The 24487-nt window shown below is 50.1% G+C and overlaps 1 protein-coding gene across 4 annotated transcripts; it reads right to left on the minus strand.

The window, feature by feature from the left end:
- Window positions 1–144: 144 nt before the first annotated feature.
- On the minus strand, window positions 145–23032 carry LOC144726764 (kinesin-like protein KIF2A). Of its 4 annotated transcripts, XM_078605652.1 has the most exons (21): window positions 22879–23032; window positions 19589–19683; window positions 17232–17360; window positions 16598–16658; window positions 15491–15631; window positions 13922–14022; window positions 13633–13728; window positions 13473–13527; window positions 12513–12675; window positions 11774–11864; window positions 11560–11623; window positions 11021–11112; window positions 10215–10357; window positions 9569–9773; window positions 8921–9031; window positions 8311–8378; window positions 6744–6885; window positions 6037–6117; window positions 4683–4784; window positions 4134–4269; window positions 145–3524 (listed from the first exon to the last, which is right to left on the minus strand). In XM_078605652.1, exons 1-21 carry the CDS (start codon window positions 22931–22933, stop codon window positions 3439–3441), a joined length of 2217 nt encoding a protein of 738 aa, XP_078461778.1. In that variant the 5' UTR covers window positions 22934–23032; the 3' UTR covers window positions 145–3438. The 4 variants fall into 4 exon arrangements, with proteins under 4 accessions (XP_078461778.1, XP_078461779.1, XP_078461780.1 ...); XM_078605653.1 differs by lacking the exon at window positions 6037–6117; XM_078605654.1 differs by lacking the exons at window positions 13922–14022; window positions 19589–19683; window positions 22879–23032 and having other exon boundaries at window positions 17232–17310.
- Window positions 23033–24487: the final 1455 nt, after the last annotated feature.

The following is a 24487-nucleotide window of genomic DNA, read 5'->3' on the forward strand; positions in this document are numbered from 1 at the left end:
GTTGATCTGCGCGTTCAGGTGGTGCACGGCGCACAGGCTTGATTGGCACGGTTGGCTATGTATGGTGCGAAAGAAGTTCAGCATACATTGATGAGGGGTTGTCAAACATACCATGAAAATATGCAAAGAACATTTGCCAATCCATAAAGTTCAACATGGTTTATTTCACGTAGACGCACACCAGGCCCGCTACGCATTATCCGATGCATGACTGTACTTGGTAAGTGTACTTGGGCCAGGAATTACACTCCAAAACACTGAGCAGCTCCCATATCCTGCCCTGGACAGTGTGTTTGATTACCCCTCATAGTGAAGACATCCAACGCAGAGCATGAACACAAGCCTGCGTGTCATCATGAGGCATCATAGCCACGTTGTGGCACGTCGATTCATATGCTCACAAAAACATGCCTCTACATCACACGTAAAATAACTGATCCGTATTGGCACTTTAAGGTGAATGAACCGCGCCAGCTACTGAAGGGGATATTCACCGCAAAGTTAAAAAAGAACACGTGTACAGCTCTTGTCATTCTACTGTTGAATGAGGGCCTTCCCATGCCGTGCTTGGGAGGGGGTTATTTGACCATACTTCACCGCGCTGGTCACTGCAGGTTAGTTGAAAGCGTATAGCATAAACATTGGTGCGTAGAAGTACAGCGCAATGGGAATTCGCTGCGCTGCCCCTCTGCTGCCCACCACACAGCTCCGCAGCACGTAACACCTGTTTTAGATGATGCTCGTTCATTCAAGTACTGTACCTATATCCAGGCTCAACCCTGGACAGTTTCCGAGATATGACTAGATCCGACGACGCATTCCAGGCGATTTGGACATAGGCCTCATTCTTAAATCGAATCAAGATGCCCCCCGCCAGCCCAAATCACCAGCGCAGCACGCGAACGCGATGTGTGGATAAGGGGCAGCAACGGGGGTGTTGGCGATGGTGGCTTGGAGAGTGGTGGGGGAACGGGGCCACTTTCCAGCGGAACGATTCACGTGGCATTCATCGCCCGGGGAACTGGGTCCGACAGCACGGCCAAGCGCGTGAGAGAGAGAGAGCGAGTTCACCGCCCGCTCTCGGCAGGGGCTCAAAGTTCGAATCGAGCGGCCTCCCTGATTAACACTGCCGAGTGTGTTCGTAAATAAATTAAGAAATAATGCGCGCTGTCTGTTTCACGGCGGACGTTGAAGATTCCGTGACGGTACAAATGAAAAAAAATGCACCCGCAAATTACAGCGCGCTACTCACTTGGCATTCCACCCCGACGAATTATCGCTCCCCACCCCACCCCAACTGCGAAATATATTGGCAGGACGCTTCCTGAAAAAGTCACGAGAACTCGTCGACGCTCTCTCCCGGATAAACAAAGTGTCGGCAACGGCAATCAAAGCAAGGTGGCCACGCGTCGTGAAGCACGTTAAAAGTTTTATTATTTCGGGGGGGGGGGGGGGGGGGGGGGGGGGCGGGGGGCGTAGGTGAATCTCCTCCGGAACGTACGGCACCGAATTCGCACACAAGGACGACGGAGGGTTGGGGGCGGGGGGGGCACGACAGCAAACGGAAGCCGGGGGACTCCTTCCTTTCCCGAGGCAATCCCGAGGAGTGCTGGGGGGGGGGGGGGGGGGGGAGACGCATGCAAGCAAGGGCCCCCCCCCTTCCCCCTCCTCTCTGCGCCTCTCGACAGCGCACAAACTAAACCCCCTCGACTGGGAGAGCAACGGGAGGGGGGGGGGGGGAAGGTGCCAGCGCTGTTGTCACAAAAGGCAATGAACGGAAAAGGCAAACGACGACGCAACTTTACGTTAATAGTATAATAATCGAATCGCAGAAGTAAACATCACGAATAAAAAGGAATGCGTTTCGAGGGCACGTAAATGATCTGGAGTAAGAAATTAAATAGCGCGTCATAAGTGGCTATGGCCCTGGACGAACCCACCTTGCAGTAGTTCCAAAAGGGAACAGACCCCAATTCAATGTCTCCAGGTGGGGTGGGACTAACAAGCAAAACTTTTGCTAGGATCCAAAAACTAAATTTATTTACAATTATAAAAGCTATGACCAACCACGTGGAAGGGATTCCTGACAACAAGTCTATGCTTTTTAACCTCATAACAAGAGTGTAAGTGTTACTCAACGGACTGTAGGCTCGTTAATGTACTTTTCCTTCAATTTGCTCAATAAAAGTGGCGGCCACATGCAGACGTCACAGTATTTGGTTAGGATCTGTAGTCAAGTACATTTAGGTTAATTTGTATTATCTTATTTAAATAAAACTACCGTCACAATGTTATTGCATTACAATTAAAACACTGAAATGGTTAAATTACGAGGCCCCATATGCAACTCCAAAAACGACAGAAATGTTTATGCGACATTGGGAACGTGACGGACTTCAGATCATCTTCAAGTTTGATTTAACGACAATAATACAGACCATTTAAATCACGCGTTTTTTTTTTACAAGGGCATCAACTCGGTGCACACACAAAACTCCACCTTACCGAGATGGACAGCGACTCGATCACGTGCTAAAGGTCTGGGCCGAGCGAGCGAGCGAGCGTGCGCAGTACCCTGTAAGATCGCTACCTGGCCATGGGCTCGCCCTCCCGGGTTGGTGGTGGGCTCATTATTAAAATTTAAATCACCACCAGTGCCGACACAAACCAGAAGCTGGAGCGACTACGGTCGTAAGGTACACGAGGATCTTCAAAGGGGGCGCGCGCGCGCCCATCGAGTGAACGGGGCCAGAAGCTACGCAAGGTGGAGAGGGGCGCGTGTAGTAATGTAGTAAACGACGCGCAGCCCAGAACGAGACGGGCGATGATGGCCACAGCACACGGGGGGGGGGGGGGGGGGGAAGGGAGCTCGCACACGAACGGCTGCGTCGATGTCTGCACAACGCAAAGCCGGCGGGGTGGGTGGGAGAGGGTGAACGACGTCAGGCTCGGTAAAAACGACACGCACCGCACACGCCACCATTCGGCACGACTGTTTGCACCGCATTAACCGTAGGTTCTCGCGAGAAATTGTTTACGGCAAACTACGGGCGTGGTGGTTAAGTAGGGCCGCCCTGCTTGCGATGGCAACGCCTCGCTCATTTTTGCAATAAGTGCAAGTTTTTCTTGACGCATTTCGAACCGGGACAACCTGTTCATGTTCATTTGTCAAAAAAAAACAACACGTGGCACTAAAATCACGCAGCAACACGCAGACAAGTAAATCCAGTTGGTCGACGTCGGGTAATGTTTTCATCGACCTTGATAAATAAAAAATTTGAACAACGAAGATGCCGATCGATGAAGTGTTTCTCGTCGCTCAACTTGCAGTTATTCCAAAAATAAAATGCTGATGCTGCCGACGAGAGGACAAAGAGTCCATCTGACCCTGGAGGCCTTCCGGGGGCGGCGCCAACGGGTGGCTCGGGGTGGGGCAGATCACGCCTGGGGCCGCCGCTGGCCTCCGATCTGCCGGCTCGCCTGCTCCTCGTCCTGCAGCGCGGCCCGGAAGGCTTTCACCTTCTCTGTAGGGGAACACGGCAGCCCCGCCACGTGTCACCCACGTCCCCCTAAACGTCCTCTCATCCCGCCACCACCCCTCAAAGCAGCAAGGGTGTGTCCGGCATAGTGACGCCTCTGCGCAGACCTTATGAGATCAAGCAGAGACGTCTCGGCTAAAATCCCTCGTCAGTGCCTTTAGTGCGTTGACCCAGAACATCTATTTCACGTCTCAATAAAACTTTAGTTGGAAATAATGAATAGTTTTCAGTCCTTTTTCAATCCACTGGTGAACGCCTCTCCACGCCTTTTGGTCATGCAGGTTGTTTGACCATACCTCACCACGTTGGTCAGTGGAGGCTGGTGGAGGGTGGGGGCGGGGGCGGGGGGAGCCCAGGACCGATTCATTTATCAGTCACCACTGATGTGAGCCATGGTGGCGAATCGAACGTAGGTCATCAGGTTTCAAGGCCACGATGCAACACCTGACCTATAAGTTTAGGCCATTTGTCTTCTCACTTACGAACGTTCAACATCGTGCCGGGCAGCCCGGGACAAAAACCCCAGGTGGTATCGAGTACAGAGCAGACAGAGTTAGTGGTGGTGGTGGCGGCGGCGGCGGCAGGGAAACTCACCCTGCATGGTGGAGAAGAGTTCGAGCTTCTGAGTGAGGATGAGCTCCAGCTGGGAGGCGTACGCGTCGACGTCGTAGTCCACCTCCTCTGTCATCTCCAGCAACGTCTTCTCCTCCTCCAGCCACTGGATCGATTCCTGCCGGGGGCGGACGCATGTAGCGTTGGCACGCGAGTGTGTGTGCGTGCGTGCCTTCGGCATGTCATCATTCACTCCAAAACCCTCTCCTGCCTCCTCTCACTCACTTAAGGGTCGCAATTCAAGTCAACAATCGATTCTTTGCAGTTTCGTTTTGACCATTTTATTTTTTTATTGTTTGCAAGGTTTTGCTTGCGCAGTTTACTGACATTCAACATTAACGCACATCTCGGATTTCTACGTGGGCGGTTCCACACGTGGCGGATTAAGCGAGCGCGCGTGGGTGCGCCGGAGTGTGGTCGCGCGTGACCCCATTCCCATTGGCTCGGAGCAGAGCAGACCCCGCAAGCAAGGTGGGCGTGTGCGCGCCGCACCGCTCACTCTCTGCCGCGACCGTCTACGCGGCAACGAACCTCGAAGGCAGCCTTGTGATCCTCCACAAGCTCCTCCTCCATCTCCACCAGGTGCGACACCGCCTCGTGGAACGTGAAGAGCTGGGGGGACACCTCCTCCTCCTGACACGCGTGCGCAAGTGCAAGCCGCAGGAGGCACACACGCGTACAAAAGACAAAGGATCGCCCGTGTAGCCTTCACAGACTGTTGGGGCAAGTGCTGTTAGCGAGCACCTGTGAAGACCGGCACGGCATACGAGGGGGTGGGTGGCCAGCACCAGGCTCGGCCGCCTTTGTCTCCCTAGTGGCAATGTTAACACACTGCACCAGGTACTCATTTGAGGCTCAGTCGACCTAGGCATGACCCAGGATCGGTTCAGATAATCGTCACCGTTGTTGGTCATGAGCGAGAATCGAACTCGGGTCGCCGGGTTCGTAGGGCAGCGCGCTAACTGCTACGCTACCGCGTACACGCACGCACACACACGCACGCAAACACACACAAGCGCATGTTGGCAAGCCATCAGGGTGGTTTTGTGAGGAACTAATCTGTCGAATAAAGCCTGTGGATCTTATTCGAGGAATGTGTTAATGATTGTATGCATGTATGTTGATCTTATTCCGCCAACCGTGCTAATCGGAGGTGCGGGGGGGGGAAGGACAACAAATTAAACACAAAAAGCGGTTTTAAAGAAATGAGTTGCGCGGGGGGGGGGAAACTCGACTGGTCGAAATCTTTTACAGAGCAAATGGCGTTGCTGCTAGCCGTGCGGATCGTGATTGTGTTACCAGTACAGCACTACCATCAACTTCACCTCAAGCCTGCCCACTGTCAAACGAAAAGGATTCCCACTGTACTCGCTGCCACCATTTGCAACGAGAACAAGTCGATTAACACCCTTTTGAAAATGTAAAACAAATTGCCATATACGGTGGCTCCAATATTGCAAGTTCTCTTGGTGCCTTGCGTGAAATGTAAATGGTGAGATGTTTTTCAGAGTGAGCATGCGAATAAGCAGCGCCCACATTGCCAGGTCACGAGCTCAAGGGAGGCATTTAAAATCCTTTTCGCTTGACAGTGTCGTCTAAGCTGTGGATTCGTTTGTTTGGGCCCGAGTCGGCTGAGAAGAGAATGGGCATGGAACACAATGCAAACTAAATACATTAATAAAACGTGCACCTTTAGAAATGTGCAAAAGGACGAGAGTTCAGGAGGGCATTACGTGAAGACTCTGAAATGTTTTTAAACTTGTTGTTTTTTTCAAAACATTTTGTGTTTTTGTTTTTCACTCAATGGTGCCCAAACAAATGGCGCCCAAACAAACGGTCCCATTGCAAGCGCTGAAAAAAGCAAGGGAAGAGCCTGGGGCCTAACCTGCAGTCCTTTCAAAGTAAAATAGCCATCGCACAGCTTGATGAGCTCGACACTGTCATCTAGCAGGTCGAGTGATCCCATCTTCAAAATAAAACAACACGCAACAAGACCAACAGAGGCCGTCACCATCCGCACGCGGTCAAACGAGTGCCGTCAAAAAGCCAGCACAAAGCATCCTGTGCACTGTGGCCAATTTTTTCTCAAACTTACAGCTTTTGTCTTGCGCGTGTAGAGGACAGAGAGAGAAATAAGCCCCACGGCTGACCCAAGGCATTTGGTTTGCTACTTAATTAAAGTGAAAAACCTTAAAAAGTTGATGTAACAAAGTGCTGTATAATCAGGCTAACTGCATGATGCTTGTTAATGTGCTTCGGGATTAGTCGCTAGGTTACAATTATGCATTCAGAAATTTATTCGGCAGAACCCAGGTTCTTGACCGCTCTAAGCGCACCGCGTCAACACAACTCCACCCACAGTTAAACTACACCGGAGCAATCAAAGAGAAGTCTCCGCGAATATGCACGCAAGACCTCAAAAAATTAAGTGCGGTGCAAAAGCGCAAGCGCGTGACATGCACAGATAACAACAAATAACGACACGGGCAAAAGTGTGGTGGAGGCGTGCGCCACTCGCGCCGACACGACAAGAGGCCGTATTGGCCGTGCGGGCTGTGAGCGCGCGAGGCCGGGCACCAGGCGAGGGCTTACGTTCTGCTCGCACAGGATCTTGAGGTCGTCGCGACCGGGCGACGCGCCCACGCTCCTGGGCGCCGACACGCTGGGAGCGTCGCCGGGGCTGTGGGCACCGCCCACGCCCGGCACCGAAGGGTCCACCCCCAGTTCCTTCACCCTGTGCCGCACGCGCGTACAGACGTGCACGAATGATGAGTGCGCGCGTGGACCAACGGAACTCATCATCGGCGGGCGAGCGACTCGTAGATGGCGCGCACATTGACCGGGTTTGCTGCTCGTTGCGCGCAGGTAGCATGCGGGAATCATTCGCAGGGTCAGCACGCGCACATGAAGCAATCAAGTAAAACACAGTGCGATGTCTTTTGTGAAATGGTTCACTCACACACACATAAGTTGCATGCTATAGTTTCAGCTTGGGGTAATATGAACACGACACAGTCCAGACCCTAAGTCACTCTCAGTGACCTCAAGTAGAACTGTACCTAATTATTAGTCTCGAAAAAAATTCCCTCCCTGAAGTGTTTAATAACACCGTTAAGTACGAGCAGGAGGGAAAGAGGTACAGCCAGGGGTTGGTCCTGGCATGTGGGTAGGTCAATGGGTATCTAGATTTGAAGCTTTCGTGACTGCAAGGATTCATACTCTTAGTTCTTTCGGTAAAGTCATGTAGTTAAAAAATGAAAAAAAAAATTTCTTTTCATTTTTTACCTACGTGACTTTACCGAAAGAACTAAGAGTATCAATGGGTATCTCTCCGGGGTCCCACCATGCCCCATCTCATGACACATAGCGGGCCTGTTCTCCAGCCATAAACGTGAAGCCACGTCAGCAGCGTTAAGCCTTCGTGTCGCAGGCAGCGCGGAAGGCCACAGCGCTCAGCGTGCGCTCGCAAACCGATGCGATGAATGAGCCCCGAACGATGCACGAATCATGGTCGTCCCCCCCTAGGGGAGATGCCTACGATGCACGCCCCCCACCCCCGCACAGAGCATACTCAGAGTCGGACAGCGCAGAGGGAGAGAGGTCGGACTGGGTGCTTCCGGCTGACAGGAAAGGGATGTCCATGGGGTTAATTCCAAACTCCTTCACCCTGAGCCCAGGGCGCAGGGCACAGGGCGGGCGGCGTGCGCGCAAGCGGTGAGGAGAGGCGAGAGAAACGACAGCTCATGACAACGGGAGATGCAACAGCCGCGGATCGCGTTATGACATTTCCGGTAGCAGGACGCTCGGCGTTGCTTAACGAGACAGACCAATAGACGATTGCAGCAAGCTCGGGCTCACGACACTGTCACAGCGACGTCAGGCGTTGGGTCTCAGGGTTAGAGCAGGGTTATGCCAATAACAATGCTCTCAAGCAAAACATTACTTGACAGCAATAATGCATCTTAACATCATTATTATGAGCCACTACTTTACAATACGGTTATTCATAATCATTTAAAAACAGTTTTTTTGTACACAGTAACAAGCTGTTTTAAATAACTTACATCATTATTCAGACGTATCCTTATGGGCATTTCAGTAATGCTGAAAGACGTTCAAAACTTTGAGAACAGGGGACAATAATAGGTGTAAGCTTTACCTGTCAGCGTATCGGAGCGTGTTGAGAGTGTGCTCGCAGGAGCTCATCCCTGGGGAAATCATGGCGATCTGGTCACAGTGAACAAAAGCCAGCCACATGTACACGGAGATGCCTCCAGGTCAGTTAAATGGCAACTTCGCTTGAACAGCGCCAGCTTCGGTGGCACATTCAGCGCAATCGAGCCACCGTGAATACCAAACATTCTCGTAGTTGTTGCCCGTTCGTCGCACTGGGTGGGTGATGAATGGCATGCAACCGCCACTCACACAATGTCAGGGAGTGTGTGCAACAGTGAGTTGTGCACACTCTCTAATATTCGACCCCTATTGATTGCTGTGCAACTCGCAAAAGGCAGTTAGACGGTGCACACCGAGAGCTGTTAGTTTTCTCCATTATAGGTTTTTGCCTGCTCTACAAGGTCAGGTCATGACCTATTAAAAAAACCACACAAACTCGCAATCCGGATGGGGAATTACTTTACAGATTTTACGGTGTGTTACTCAACCTTGCCACTAATGGAAGACAATATATTTCAAGAACCTAACGGTAGTTTGTGCGACAGCTGCGCTTCGAGCCGGCCCGGCCCATGCACCGAGTGCCGTTGTCTCACCATGCACGTGCGGGAGTTCTCGCCGATGAAGGAGTCCCGCAGCACCTGCGTCAGCTTGCTGGCGCGAAACGGCGTGTGCGGCTTGTTCTGGCCGAGGGCACGTATGCACTCCTGCACGCCCACCACACGCACGCAAAGACGGAGATCCCCCGTGCAGCCTACACCCAATGTTGGGCCGAATGCTGCTCGCAAACGCCGCTGAAGGCCAGGATACGGCACGAGGAGAGCGGCGTGGGCCTGCGCTACGTCTAGCCGCTTTCGTCTCCTCATTCATCACGTTTAAACCACCGCACCACGTATGCATCATTTAAAACGAACCACGTGCGCACATACACGCACACACATGCGTGAAAATGCGCTCTCACTGAGAGCGGGACGTGCGGCAGGACCCCTATATACACCAACAATCTAATAAACCTACAGCCACTTAACGTTCAGCACAGTTGGATTTGACCTCGCGCTGCATGACAGACGGCTTGTCGTATTAACAACAAGCATGGCGGCAACTGAACTGGGTCTGGGGCCAATGCTGCCAATGGGGCAGGAGCATCGAATCAGAATATTTATTTATACTGGAGAAATACGATGAGCTATAAAGCTCTTTCACAGATGTCCAGCAGAGCGAGCGCATGGGCACGCGGTCGTCACCTTGAGCGCCAGCAGGCTCTTGTTGATCTCGGCGCCCTCCAAGCGCGTCTGCCGATCGGCGCTGGCCGTGTCGGCGCCGCGCTCGTTGCCGGCCAGGTCGATGAGCGAAAACTTGCCGTGCATGCGTCCCGCGCGCCGCAGGATGAGCTGGAAGACGGCGTGCGAGCGCGACGACTGCGCGTTCGCCGACGTCTGCCCAGACGTTCTACAAGGGAACACGGCAACGGAATATAATGGGGCTTGTAACCGACACTCATTGCATGGCACGACAATAACTTTACCCGATCATTACGCGCAACCTTGATTTAAATCAACGAATTGATGCGTTGTCTTATGCTACGTATGGTTGAAGCCTTCCATCTAGTGGTGATGGCAGGAATAGCCACTACACGGCACGACGCCAAACCTGTTTTAACCTCATTAAAGTGAGCGGTGGAGAATTTACCATGGGAATTGCCCATAGAAGAACGGCAATTTGAAGATGATCCCGAAAGAAATAGCCCAGCGGGACCAGTCGCTCACGTTAACAACTAAAAAGACACGCAATCTCCTCTTAGATTCTGTCGGAGTGGGAAGGATCGCAGCACACAAGGAGGTGAGAGGAACTCGGCTTTGTGGCGTTAACTCGTTGGGGACGACGCAGCACCTGCAGTTGTTGCCCATCTCGATGAGCCGCAGCACCTCCTCCACATTGGACACCTCCTTCTCCTGCAGCCCCACCACTTGGACCTGCTGTCGCCCGTCCTCCAGCACGCGCAGCTTCGCCTTCCTGTTGAGCAGGTCAAACACCTGCCAGAGAGAAAACCACGGAGCGTGGTTCAGACTCTCACCCATCACGAGACCGGGCAAATTTATGTCGCGTGTCCGAGGTGGTTCCCCAAGCTGCTAGCTCGACGCCGCACAAAAATAACAGATCATTCTTAAATTAGTTTTTTTAAAAGAAATTTGGCCAATTCCAGCTCTGAGAATCAACACAAAATGTGGTTTGACATGTGACGAACACTCTTTGCAAGTCATGTAAAAACAGTGCCTCTGGTATGGAAGTAACTTCAGTACTAATTCTGTCACATCATCTTGCAGGGTTCATTGTTTGACTGCAAGCTGTGAGAGTTTCGAATGTAAACGTATTCGTCTTGTGACATGACGCCATCACAAATCGAATTTGACTTGATATCAATCACACACACACGGACAACCACACATGCACAGCCCTCACAATGCTCACTGCTGCTTGCTAAGCAGCTGAACCATCTACGATGGACGACGAAGACAAATTTGCAAGTTTATGCACACGAAACTAGAAAATCAATGGATACAACCACCGCCCACGACACATTTTTCTATGTCAGCGTCTGAAAGGAAACAAAACATCCATTGTGCCCATCAATATGGGTATTTGTGGTAGACTGAAAAAAGCAATTTGTGGGTAAGAGTTTCTCATTTAAATCTCACCTTTCCGCTGTAGATCTCAAAGAAGGTGGCGTTCACTTGGAGGTTTAACTGCCGGTAGCGAGGCTGCTTTAAAAACTGGAACACATCCCGTGCTGTCAAAAAACAAAAAGCAATAAGTAATGTTCCTTGGCGATTGCCAACCATGTGTGATGCCTGAACAATAGCCAAACAAGGGCATACTGGAAGGTACATATGATTGCATCCTTATCGCATACACACAGCTACAACACTCGCATGCATACAATAGCATGCGATTCAAAATAATTTACACTCATTAATAAATCCAATCGTGGATGAATAGCCTCCCCCCCAAGTCGTGTCCATCACGGGAGTTTTGTTGACCACACTTTACCACGTTGGTCAGTGTAGATTGGTGATGGAGAGATCAGCATCCGTTCGGGAATTACTCGCAACCGATGTTAGCCGTGGCCGGGAATCGAACTCAGGCGGGAAGATTCATTGCGCGGTGCGCTAACCACTATGCCGCTACTCCACTCCAGTATTAAAATATCGAAAGTCATCACTTGGTTACGTCTCACCTGCTAGGGCATAAATGCCTTTAGCGCAGTCCTGAGTCTTCCCAGAGAACACACCGCCCATGGTCTGTGTGGGAAGGTGAAGCGGTGATGGTTAACACTCGTGCAAGGATGAATGTATGCATGTTGAATTTCTTCTGCCCCGTACGTAGCCAATTGTGATCATGGTGCAAGTGGGCATCAGGGCGTGCAACAGGCAACAAAAAGCAGCACTCACATGGGTTTTCCCACTTCCTGTCTGTCCGTACGCAAAGCACGTGGCCATCCCCTTCTCAAAGATCGTCTCCACCAGAGGACGGGCCGTGAATCTGTACCACAGAGCAGCAATGGCATCAAGACGAGCAGCGTTTGTATAATTCGGGGCAATTCTCACAGCACAGGTTTGTGTGACCAGTTCTTTTTTTACATATACTAGCCTTGCTTGAATGCACAAATGCAGTCACACATTATTACAACTTACACATTGTGTCAGTTTTAGCTGTAGGATAAGCAGCCTCACGAAACATCGATACAATTCCAAACCTCCACAAATATCCATCGACTCCAACAGAAATGGAGGATGTTCATGTCAGGACAGGGTAAAAGCAACTTGAAAATGAAGACTCATCATGTAGTCAGAAAGTATTGCAGACGCAGTCGCGATCACAGGTTACGGTGGGTGGAACCACGTGTGCAGGGTGGAGGAGCGTGGGTCACTGAGAAAGGCATGACAGTAGCGTCCAGAGGTTGGCAACCACGGGAAAGACAAAGCCAGATGGTGGTGGGATACTGTCAAGAGTGGTGGGTGTTGACTGTTTGACAGCCGTGAGACCTCTCGCAGATGGAATAAATGGCGCGGTGTGGTGGGCATCAACGACATCAGACACAAAGACCTCTTGACCTTGGCCTCTACAGCAGCAGACATCTGCTGCAAGTTTGCCCCGGCCGGTCCTCCCGTTTGCCCCAAGCCCACCCACCTGTAGACCATCTCGTTGGTGGTGGTCTCGTCGAAAGCGTAGTCAAAGCGGAACGTCTGGTTCTCCAGGTACTTGGTGAGGTCCACCTTGAGCTTGGGCTCGTGCACCATCACGATGTCCTTGCTAGGGACGGTGATGACGTCGATCTCCTTCCGGCCCAGCTCTGTTGCACAGCATGATGGGGTGAGGTTCGAGTGAAAACTCGGCCATCGTTGTTGTTGGTAGTTGTTTTACCACCGCTCTTCACAGTAAACTCTCACGATTATCCGTGCGAAGATTAATCCTGTTTGCAGATCGAACCTTCTTTTTGAAAATAAGTACACCTTTAACCCTGCACCGGGTCATATTCTGCTCCACACTCATCAAGCGTCGGTGACACACTGCCCACGTGACCACAAACATGTCACCACCTAGTAATCCGATTACTTTGAGGAGCAACGAACACAGACGATGTGTTGTATGGCTTCAGCCCATTACACATGGTGTAATGGTGTGTAATCGTTCACCCAACCCCCACTGCACACCCCCCATCCCAGGGTGATTCAATGAGACGTTACAAATTGAGGGTCACAATTCTCTCTCAAGAATTCAGTGGTTTTTATCTTGGTACCCTCTCGGTTGTATTGTCTGTCGCGTATTTACGCCGTCTTGTTTGCGCCACTGCCATGAAGGTTTATCAGCATATGCTTTGGGTAATTCGTAAACAATCGATCCTTACACGTACACACACAATTAAATGTATTGTGGGCACAAAACTTATTTTAATCACCGAATTGTTACATGCCTAGTTTTAAGCTCACGTCGTTCCAATGCTACGTTTTATGATCTCTGTTTGGAGTGGAATATGCTCAACCAACTGTGCACGTCACAGGGCAACAGCACACACTTAACATTTTTAATGAACTCTGACGAAAACTTTAAACTATACATAAGTGGGATGTGATCTTACGTCCACTTTACCTTTCTTGTTCAGTGGTCTCTTTCTGACACAGACGCATATCCGGCTTTCCTCTATCTGCAAGAAAAATGCGACGACTTCAACTGTCGAGCTCAAGCCACGTCACATACCGTGCACCGTCACCACGCAGTCGGATGAACACACGCGCGCATCCGCACTTACAGAGTCGCTGAGACACAGCGGCTGGTAGTCGAGGCTCGATCGGAATTCCTTAATCATCACCAAGAACTCCCAGTTGGGGTAGCTCACGTCGTAGTCCTGCGACACAAGACGCGCAGCAACACAGGACCAGCGTCAGCGAGCGCCGCCGCGGCGAGCATTTCTTGCCGGAGCAACTTCAATGCCACGCTCCCCTCCTGCTCACTCCCCGCTACAGGTGTCCCACCCCTGCCACGGGGCCGTGCTCCATGTGTCACGAGTCGCCAGAGGCCGCCAGGGCAGCCAGCCCCACCTGTGCCCGTTTCTCCCGGATCTCCTGGTGCTGCGCCCGTCGCTCCTCGCGATTCCGCCTCATCTTCTCCACCTCCTTTACGCAGTTGGACTTTCTGCGAGCTGTCACGACGCGAGAATTGCCAAAGGGTCATGTAAGTGGCCTGTGACATCTGCCTCAATTCCATCCACATATTGGGGAGTCATTTGATAGTTTAAGATATATATTTTAAAAGCAATTTTTTTTTGCAAAAACACATGATCTCTGATACTTTGGCTTATCTGCTCTGCTACTTATCTGTGCTGACAATTACAAAATCACGGTGTAATTATGCGAGTTCTATTTAAAAATCATTCAACAAATAGGCATGACCCGAACAACTGAATACCAACGAGCGTCCCACCAGTAACTTATACACAAGCAGCATTACGACGGAAAACTATTTCTGAAGCCAACATTAGCTTCAGAGTTAAAGATTCCATTTAGTCGTGTCACCTGTCACGGCTGGGGCAAAGCCAAGGAATATAAAACATTATTAAAGGAATAATTGATACAAAAATTTACAACAGTGAAATTTCAATGTTATTAACCCCCCAGAGATTACTATATGGGAGTTGTCATCACTATTGTAAAACAATGCCCGAACATCAACGCAAGTCTGTGACAGTCAAAACAATGTTAGAGCAGTTAGTTGTACTTGGTTAACCGAGGTGGGGTCAGTGGCAAGGTCTCAATAATCGGCCGTCTTCAAGACAAGCAGCTTTATTGTACGATTGCTGAACGATGTCAGCGGTAGGCGACTGTTGCGTATGACATCACCATCTCAATACACCAATGGTTTTTTTCCAGCTTCAACGTGGAGCGCCAACATCTGCTGCGACGACCTACGTCTAGTGCAGGCTTCAATGTTGAATGTAAATATTCAGGCCGATTTTAACTCGAACAAAGCAACCATTGTCTGCGCTTAGAAAATGGGCTTTTCTGATATTTGCAACAAAGAACACTGAAGCATAAACCCCACGTTAAACCACGACAGTCACCAGGGCATACAGCGCAGCCGCTGTGCCTTCATTGTGTCTCCATTGTGGCCGGGATAATTGAGAATTATTCTCACAAGACAGATGGCACAGGGGTGAAGGTCACAAGAGCACTGTTAGCAGTCACGTCACTCGGCTACCATCACGACGACGTTTGCCTCTGCCCTTTAAGGCTTCGCCAAACAAACGCCTCTCCCCGGGGCAGAAACACGAGAAGCCACGTCCAAGACGCTCGCAGGCGGCAGGGGGCTTCCAAGCCCTTCCAGGCCGTCAAACCGGCCTGCTTGCGCCCCTTCACTTTACAATATTTCACGGCTGTGTCAATACGATGACAGTATTGCACAATTTGCAGTTAATCCATTTTGACCAGACCTGACCTTGGAATAAAGATTTTTTGGACCCAAGTGACTTCTAGCTACTAATCAACATATTCATCAAGTGATTTAATTACCACACATTACCAGGAAAAAAAAACTATAGCTTTTTACTTATTCAAGACACGCTACACCCAGGTTTCGGTTTTACATGTTCGACTGTGCCTTCCCACACTCACGTTGCTGCTGCTGTCCCGGTAACTCCTTCTTGCCGAGCTGGCCGGCGCCGGCGGGAGATCCTTCCCCGTGGTTGCCATTCTGTGGCGCTGACACCACCCCCTGCTCCATCACTGTGCTGGGCCGCCTGCGCACCGGTAGTGCTGCAGCAGTGCAACACGACGCCACCACCGGCAGCCCCACAATCGGCACCACCACCGGCACCCACCCACAAGCAGGAGGCCATCATGTCAACCCAATGGTCAGCTAGCATGGTTAAACAGCATTGAAGCAGCATTAATTGTGCCAAATTCCTACTCTACAGAACCGTGATCAATTATACAGCATCATCTTTCACTGTAAATTACATTATTATTTGAGAAATTACCCTTGATAATGCGTGGTTATAATGGTTTAGCAATAGGCATTAAAACGTGGCACATAACCGTACATACAGCCAACGTGCAGCTGCTCTATTATGAAAAGATAGTTGACACAATGCACATATTAAAATGGAGGGCTTGTATACAAAGTACTATTAATGCTTCTTTGGCAGATATTGAATCCCACCCGAACAAGAGATTAATGAATGTTGGCAGCTGGGTAACAGCTTTCAGTGTACACACAAATGCAACGAAACACAAACGGTGGCTATGACCTCGTTTTCAGACACCGATGATGAATACGGAATTGTAGAACATTTCCCACACTGTCAGTGGACAGGGTAGGCATGTAACGCTTCAGCGATTACAACCTACTCTTCTCCTCCTGACAGATGCATCAAATGTGTATAAGATTTGATGAATAATTATGCGTACACATTGTATGTGATTAGTTGATGTGACTTCACTACCCCGAAAGAGAATCAATTCTTAATTAGTATTGTGACCATGAATCGTGACAATTCTTCCAATCACAAAGAGGTTGGTGGGGAGGAGTTATTAATTCCAGTCAATACAAATCAGACAGTAAAAACGAGATTAAAAAAAATATTCTTGACGGAATATCCTCAATGATGACAATTCGTCAAATTTCGGAGAGGATGAATTGTTACACGGCTAGAGTAGGGGCCACCTGACTGCCTGACCCAAAGCCATCCACAGCGGTGAGAGAGTGGGCGAGTGACAAACCTGAGATTCTACTCTCCTTAACAGGGACTTCATTCCGAAGGGGGATCATGGTACGCCGGGTCTGGAAAAAAAACCACATTGGCTTAAGCAACAAACATCTCTGCACACGGATCAAAACATCAAGGAATACCTTCTTACTACAAATTAGCATGCATACACTGATTCCAATACTATATTCCTACAAAGATAAAGACCTCCCAGGTAGCCTTTACAGATTTTGCTGTTCGCGAGCACCTATGAAGGCCGGCACGACTATATCCGTAAACACATACAGTACTATAATAATGAGCCTGCATGCTTTGCTTTAAAATACCACCTTAAATCAACTGTGAAGAAATCAACAATGCAGATATCAGATGCAGCAGCTACACATGCATAAACAATGACACACACAAACACAGAACATGCCCGTGCAGTACTTTAGGCTCAAACACATGTTGGTATGCCGAACATAAATTACCACTTTGTTGTAAATACCGCTGCCTGAAATGTAAACCTACCGTTTTGTTTGTTCTATAGCAGAGTTAATGTTGAAGGTTGTGAATTTGTTGATCGGTGAAAGCAGATCACTTATGAAAGGCTCCCATCTAGAAGAAACAATCTACTCTTACAGTAGGTACGGATGAGCCCTCACCTTCCCGGGTCTCCCAGCCTTCACAGAAGGCGTGGCGGGTGGCGGCATCTCGGGGTCCGGCTCGGAACCGGCGTCTGAGCTCACCGACGTCAGCTCGGGGTTCAGAGAGAAAATACTCTCCAGGTCGATCTGCAGGAAGACAGCGGTCTCATCACCATCTCCACTTGCCGCACCGAGGTTGAACGGCGATCCATGCACGAGCCGGCACCAGCACATCGACTCAGCAGTCCGAGCAATTCCCCAACAATCAGCATACACACCAAGCAACCACCACGGTCGGACATCATTCATTCAGTACCTCCCTCCATTGTCTGCAGGATTGGAAGCTCTGGTAGCCACTTGAAGCGCAGGCAATCTCTACTCACTTCTACACTGCGTCGTTCGCAGTCCACTTTTTCACATCATATAACCATGCGCCTTTCTTGGATGACCTCTACCGAGCAGTGAGTGCGCACACAGAACCGCCGCATTCGCCCATCAGTCCAGATGAATGCCAGGCGGCTGACCGTCTCACAAAGCACTTGTTCAGTTTCCAGAGCATCGGTTTACTTGTCTGGCAGTTTGCAGTCTCGACGCATAAGAAGATTTAACAGTGCGCCATGCAGCTGTAAAGACAGCTGAATGTCTGTAAAATAATATTGCTTCGGGGTAATAGTGTGTGGAAGGGATATTTTTATATTTATGACTACGTAAGCGTGCCATCTAAGTGTCTTTCGATCAGCAGTTGTAAATAAATCAATAGAGGATATGATTTAAAACACATGCATTACACTGACTGAAGAGGTCTAAACTACCTGCTGAATGGACAGTCTTCAACCTAACAATCCTTCAGGGGGTTCCAAAAGCTTTTAACTGTAATCTCCACCATCCATTATACATACGACACAGCGACGTATATTACAAACCAAAATGAAACGAGGATTTCCCCCGCGAGGGGAAAACTGAACGGAGACAATATTTAAAAATGTATGCATCGTGGCTCCATCTAGGCTGTGCATGTGGCAAGTAAGCAGAGGCGGCAGCAAGCTTGTGTGTTGCCCTCAACACTGTGCCCGATTCTGTACAAACAGGGTAGGAACCAGTTGTAAAGCAACGACTTTTTGGCAGGGTTCCTAACTCTCTACACAAACGCATTCTCAATGAATGGCTGCTGCCCTTTCCCTCTGTAACTACGAGCAGCGCAGACACACAGTGCAGGCGCCACAGCCCTGCTTACTGGGAACGCGGACAAGGTTTTTTTATCACCAGTTTGGAGTAGTATGTCACCAGCAGCATATAAATCCGATTTGGCCATGACACTTCTTACATGTAATACTTTACAGACATGTGTCAATCACTGCTGGATAAAGATCTCCCCATATTGTTGATTCAAGGGAGTTGGTTGGCCATACTTCACAATGGTGGTCAGTGGGTTGTGGTGATTCACATATCCCGAATATTACTCATTCCTTTCAAATATGTACTGGCTTAAAACTGACTTGTGATGTCCAAGTGCATGTAAACACCCTCATGGGCCGACAGTAAAATCCTCGTTTACAATTATTTGCAGGAAAAGACCCCAAAGTTAATCATGTAAGCATGATGAAGGTTAGCGAAGGAGACACCGAGCATTTCCCACAAATCCCTCGGGAGAGGTGGCGGTCTGCACTGCTGGGCTAATCCAGGACAGCTGTTCGAGACAGTGCAATCAGTGCATTAGCAACCTCAGCAGCAGAGACTCCACAGCCTCATCCCTTTCTTCGGCAGGTGTGCGGCCTGGGCTAAAGCGAGGACGACCAACACTTAAGCCTCATGTGCCTCCAGCAATCATCATTCAGGGACAAGGATTTTATTAATCTTCATCCAGCCTACAGTTGCGACCAAAGCAAACATTAAATGAAATACACCTTCAGAAATGTGGGCTCTTTTAAAATGGCAAAAGGCATTGTACAGAGAAAAAGCACAATGGTGAACTTAGGTCCTAGACTTGTCAAGCTGAGCCGATTCTATTTTCATCAAGTGGACTCGAGTCAAGTGGTGCAACTATATTTCCGTGGCAGACCTCAATTTAGATCATCCAGGAAACTATGCCATAACACAGCTGTACGTGTTTATTAAGGGCCCAGTTTTGTTTTTGAGAATATCACCACTTGGTGATTACGTACAATTAATTTTACAATGACACTGGTGAACACTGGCAGTCTTTCTTGAAGATTTTTTTTTATATGTAACACTTGTGAGCACATGACCTTCTTTATAATTCACTACTGTCCATAGATCAATACTGACCAACCAGTAACATACAAGATGCAAAACACAAACTTTGAATTATGCGAGGCTTACTCAAACTGCTTAAACACAAGTGGTGGAAACCTCACCTCTTTTCCCTTCGTCTCCCCATTCTCAAACCACTCCACGGTCACACTTTCACTGTCCTCATTCAGTGCTGTCACCATGGCCTGATGAACTCTTCCTGTGGGCATATGGACACAAGGACACACTTGAGCATGGCGTGATGGCTACAAGCCACACTATGTCGGCCCACAAAAACCCAAATCGTTCTCACGGCACATACGTTGAGAAGGGCACAAACTCGTCAAAGGAAGAGTCGTAAACGTGGAATGTACCAATCTTACATTATTAATTCCCTTGTATATTGTCAGGCATATTTAGGATGACATGACTGACGCATGTTTCGTTTGATAAGTGGTTGTTTCAATTTTTATGCTGAAATTTATTTTAGACAAAACTAATGGCAGACATGCGCATGATTCATCAGTATTTCTGAAAGCTGACACTACATTTTCCTCCCACAAGCGCACAATATTTCACGTTAAATATGTATCACCAAGCGACAAAAGGATCTGATGATACACCGACAACGCTACCTCGACTACCACTGGTTGGTATCAAGTGTCTCCCTACATTACGGAGACAAACCAACAAAAGTGGGCTTGTATTCAGCGGCAGGAATACCAGTGTGGTGGGCAGGTAGCAACACAGCCTGCCTCGAACCGTAACTGGTAAACTTGGCTGCTGAAACTGCACCCAGACCTGGCCGTTGAAAGTAAATAAAAAAAGTCTCGAGTGAGGGGCTGTTGGTGGTGGGTGGAGTTGTAAACGTACTCGTGCCCGAAGGGTCAAAGGATTACATGGCGTGATACCACGGCAACCACAAGTACACACACCATGCCGGCGGTAAAGGATAATACTGCACAATAAATTGGGTGCGGCGGTCAGTGTTGCAACTAAGACAAAGATTCCCCGTATAGCCTCCTAACAGACTGTTGGCCAAAGCTGCACTCGCACCGCGACGCGTACTCCCCTTTCAATCCCATGGAAGATTCGGTGGTGGAGGAATTGAAGGTTGCAATTACAGAACAGAATGCAACGCACACGTTTTCTGCGCTAAATGTGGAACGGAGCTGCAGAGGAGATTTTTGATCTCGCTCCAGCGAGCTGCTGCCGCTCACGATCGCGCTTAATTTGGGGGGGGGGGGGGGGGGGTTAGTAGCGCAGCATTTCTATATTTAATCGACCGGGAATGTCGCCAGCCAGCTCGAGATTGACTTCATCGAGCCGCTTTGACAAGGTGAACGCGATCAATAACACCAACGCGTTGCGCGCGAGTGGGCCAACTGCTGAGCTCACCACGTCTTACAAGACATTCGTCATCACGCTTACGCTTTGCAAAACAAAAACACGCCATCACAACCCCTTATAGTTTCGCTTGCAATGGTTTGACTCGCAGAACTTTGAAAACGCTGACAAATCCTCACAAAGCATCGTGAAAAGTGCAAAACCATCCGCACGCTTTACAATGTATCGACGTACACAATCACGCAGATTCAAGAATGCAACGGTCCCAACAACAACAACAAACTATCAGGTTCCTACCACCAGAATGCCGGTCTCCCTTGGCTTCGAACCCACGTGTGGTGGGTCCGCAGCTTGCATGGCGAGCGAGCATCATGCTTACGTTGCGCGCACAAAGCTGATTCGATCCGGTTCGTGTTTGTTACGGTAATTAGCAGAGGCGATCGACTGCGTGGCCGGGAAGTCGCCAATAACAAGTGACCGTCCGTCCTCCCCCCTCCTGTCACCTCTCGGCTCCACGGGACAACATCACGGACCGATTCGCATTAAAGATTTACACGCGCAAGGAGAAACCGGCACGGCGCGGCCAAGTACGAACCCGCCTTCAGGCAAATTGGTCACCATCTCGCTTGTCAACATCAATTACTGTACACGCTTATTGCATTATTCCTTGCATTGGGCATCGCATCATTAGCGAGGCGTCGTATTGGTTTCAGACTATGAAGCACAGGGGAAGATTGTACATTTTCTTTGGGTCTTTCGGTAAAGTCACGTAGATAGGTTCAAAGAAAATAACAAACAAAAAACTACGAGGTTTCGATCGCAACACAAAGCGGTCCTGATGACGACCGCTTGTGTTGCGATCGAAACGTCGTAGTTTTTTGTTTATTTGTATTAATTTGAACTTATCTACGGGACTTTACCGACAGACCCAAAAGAATATGAATTCCTGCAGTCACGAAAGCTTTAAGTCAAGATGTAAGATTGTAAATGTTGTGGATTTGCTCTCCAACACACCGTTGTGCTGTAACGAATTGGCATGTTCTGTGACAATCATTACTAATTGGCTGTGTCGGCTGGTTTAACGATACATTCATATTTACACAATCTAACCCCAACATAAACCCTATATTATGGATATCGGTCGCGAAAGCCTGACGTGTTAAAACTACGCCGCAACCACAGGCAATGCTCACTGGCGAGTCGCCGCGCCGTTTTCTATCGATTTATCGACAGAACCACGTCACGGTGTCGTTCACATAAAAGTTGCCACGCTCGCTTTGCAGTAAATGCGTTGCCGGTCAAGACTTAAGCCGTCGGTTACGCTGTGGGGGGACGCACTAAAATGTTCAGTTGTACAAATATTCTCGTGTTAACATGGCCTCGTACGCTGCCGATAGGTGCAAGAAGCCCGTTACAGCAGCAGTTGGGGGGTGGATTCAATGCTGACGAGCAATGATCATTCATGAAAGCAACAACGCGGCATTTAAAAAGTACGTTTATGCGAAAATGTGTTGAATTTAATGTCTCGCGTTTGTGTTGTAGTTAAGGCATCACAGGGGAGGGGGCTGGCCGGGAAGGCGTCTCGGCCGGTATTGTTGATCCTCTCTCTCACAGCAGAAAGCTCTGGTCAAGCATGTAGCGTCTTGTCTAAATCAAAACGCAACTCACTTCAGATGGCAGTGTTCAAACACTGGTCACGGACCCCGCTTAAGACACTGCATCACCCGGCCCGACCCCACCTCTCCCTCCCGGGGGACACAGCCCCGTCCCGGGCAGGCTTTCTAGGCAACACCGACGCTTCAGACATCACACCTAGGCCCGCGCAGGCTGCTAGAATCAACACTTCACATGCGCAACGCGGACCTTCGGTTGGCTGCTCCGTATCACGTGATCCAACCAAGCGCTGACGCAATTGGCCATGCCGACATCACGTGGGGGACCGTGCTACTTGTACGCGCGACCAAATACAATCGGAGTAGCGGCGAGAGCCCCCCCCCGCGGGGCGCGGCCCCCCGGGGTCTCCCCGCCGCCGTCGCTTCGCGCCGCCTGCCCCTCGCGCTCCTCTCACCGTCGCTGCGCTGGATCTCCACGTAGCTTCCCACGTTAATGCGTCCGAAGTCCATGTTGGCGGTGGTCGCAAACGGTGTCGGCTCTGGGCTTAAACCTTCGCTCCCGCGCCGCGGCGCCGCTGCCAGGGAACCGCGCAACCCCGCCCCTCTCCCCCCCCCCCACACGCTCCCCCCGCCCCTCCCCCTCTTTCCCCCCGCCCCTCCGCGATACAATTCCCACAGCGCATGCGCATCGCCGCTCTCATCACCACGCCCCCCAACCCTCCCCTGCACGCCCCCGCCCCGAGCGCGGAGCATGTGACGCGCTTGATCCAATCGGCTTGCAAGCCAGAGGTCACGTGCCGACCCGGCAGCCAATGGTGGCCAGGCGCGCTGTCGGTGTGTAGTGGGAATCAAACGGCGCGCCGACAGACGCCGCCGCGACCGTTAGGGTTTGAATGGGGTTCGCGCGCATGCGCAGTGCGCGGACGTGCCCAGCATGCGGGCGCGTGCCGGTGGGCGTGAGTAGGGAGGAGGCGTGGTCGGGAGGGGGCGTGACCGGAAGTTAAGAAGCGTGGTCGAGTCGGTGTAGTGGGCGTGGTCGGAAGTGAGGGGCGTGGCCAAGGGGAGAGTGGGCGTGGTTGGAAGCGAGGGGCGTGGCCAAGGGAGTCGTGAGCGGGGCGGTGGGCGTGGTCTCTCGCCCCGTAACTGATGAGACTATCTTCTTAGGTTTTTTCGGTAAAGTCACGTAGGTAAAACATCAAAATGAATGAAAATAAAATAAAATAAAAAATCACGACGTTTCGGAGGCAACACAAGTCTCCGTCATCAGGTGGGACCGTCACAGCCAGATTAGCTGCATCAAGTGAGGCAATGATTCAAGATGTAATCCCTTAAAAGCGAGTTGAGGGGGGGAGGAGAGGGAGGGGGGAGCTCATCAGACTATGGTAGCCAATGAATGGAACGTATCGGGAGGGAGGGGGGGCGAGGCCAAAAGGGTGGGCGACGGCGTGCAAGCGATTGTGCGCAAGCGGCTAATTACTGCACACGCCAACACAATGGAGCGATTATGCGCAAGCGGCCAACTGCCGCACACGCCAACACAATGGGCAGAGAGGGGGAGGGAAGCTCTAATACACATGATAGACAAAAGAACGAAAACGCCCATGTTAATACCAATGCTGGCTGAACAATGAAGAGAGTACTGTTAAAAAATAACTGGGGATGTTAACACTCGGTAAAGTAAAGTAAAATAGTGCCTGTCAGATAAGATGGTCCAAAAAATTGTAATTAAGTCTTTTTTGCGTGGTTGATAACATCTTTCCAATGATTACTAAGTTTGTACCCATCATCACGGTTGAAATTATGTCTGTGTTTGTATATTTGTATGGCTTCGTGTGCAAACCTTTGATGGTAGCCGGGAGGTTTGCAGAGAACCTTGGTCTCGGAAAAGACAATTTCATGAGAGCCCACCGAGTTGTAGCAATGATCGGCAACGGCAGAAGAATCAGTTCTGCCGTGTTTCAGATCTGACTTGTGCTCGCGGACACGATCAGAAACATGACGTTTCGTTTCTCCAATGTAGCAATCACCACAAATGCAACTCAATCTGTAGACTCCAGGATACTG

This window comes from Lampetra planeri, chromosome 24 (assembly GCF_965212315.1).
Source record: "Lampetra planeri chromosome 24, kcLamPlan1.2.h2, whole genome shotgun sequence".
NCBI lineage: Eukaryota > Metazoa > Chordata > Hyperoartia > Petromyzontiformes > Petromyzontidae > Lampetra > Lampetra planeri.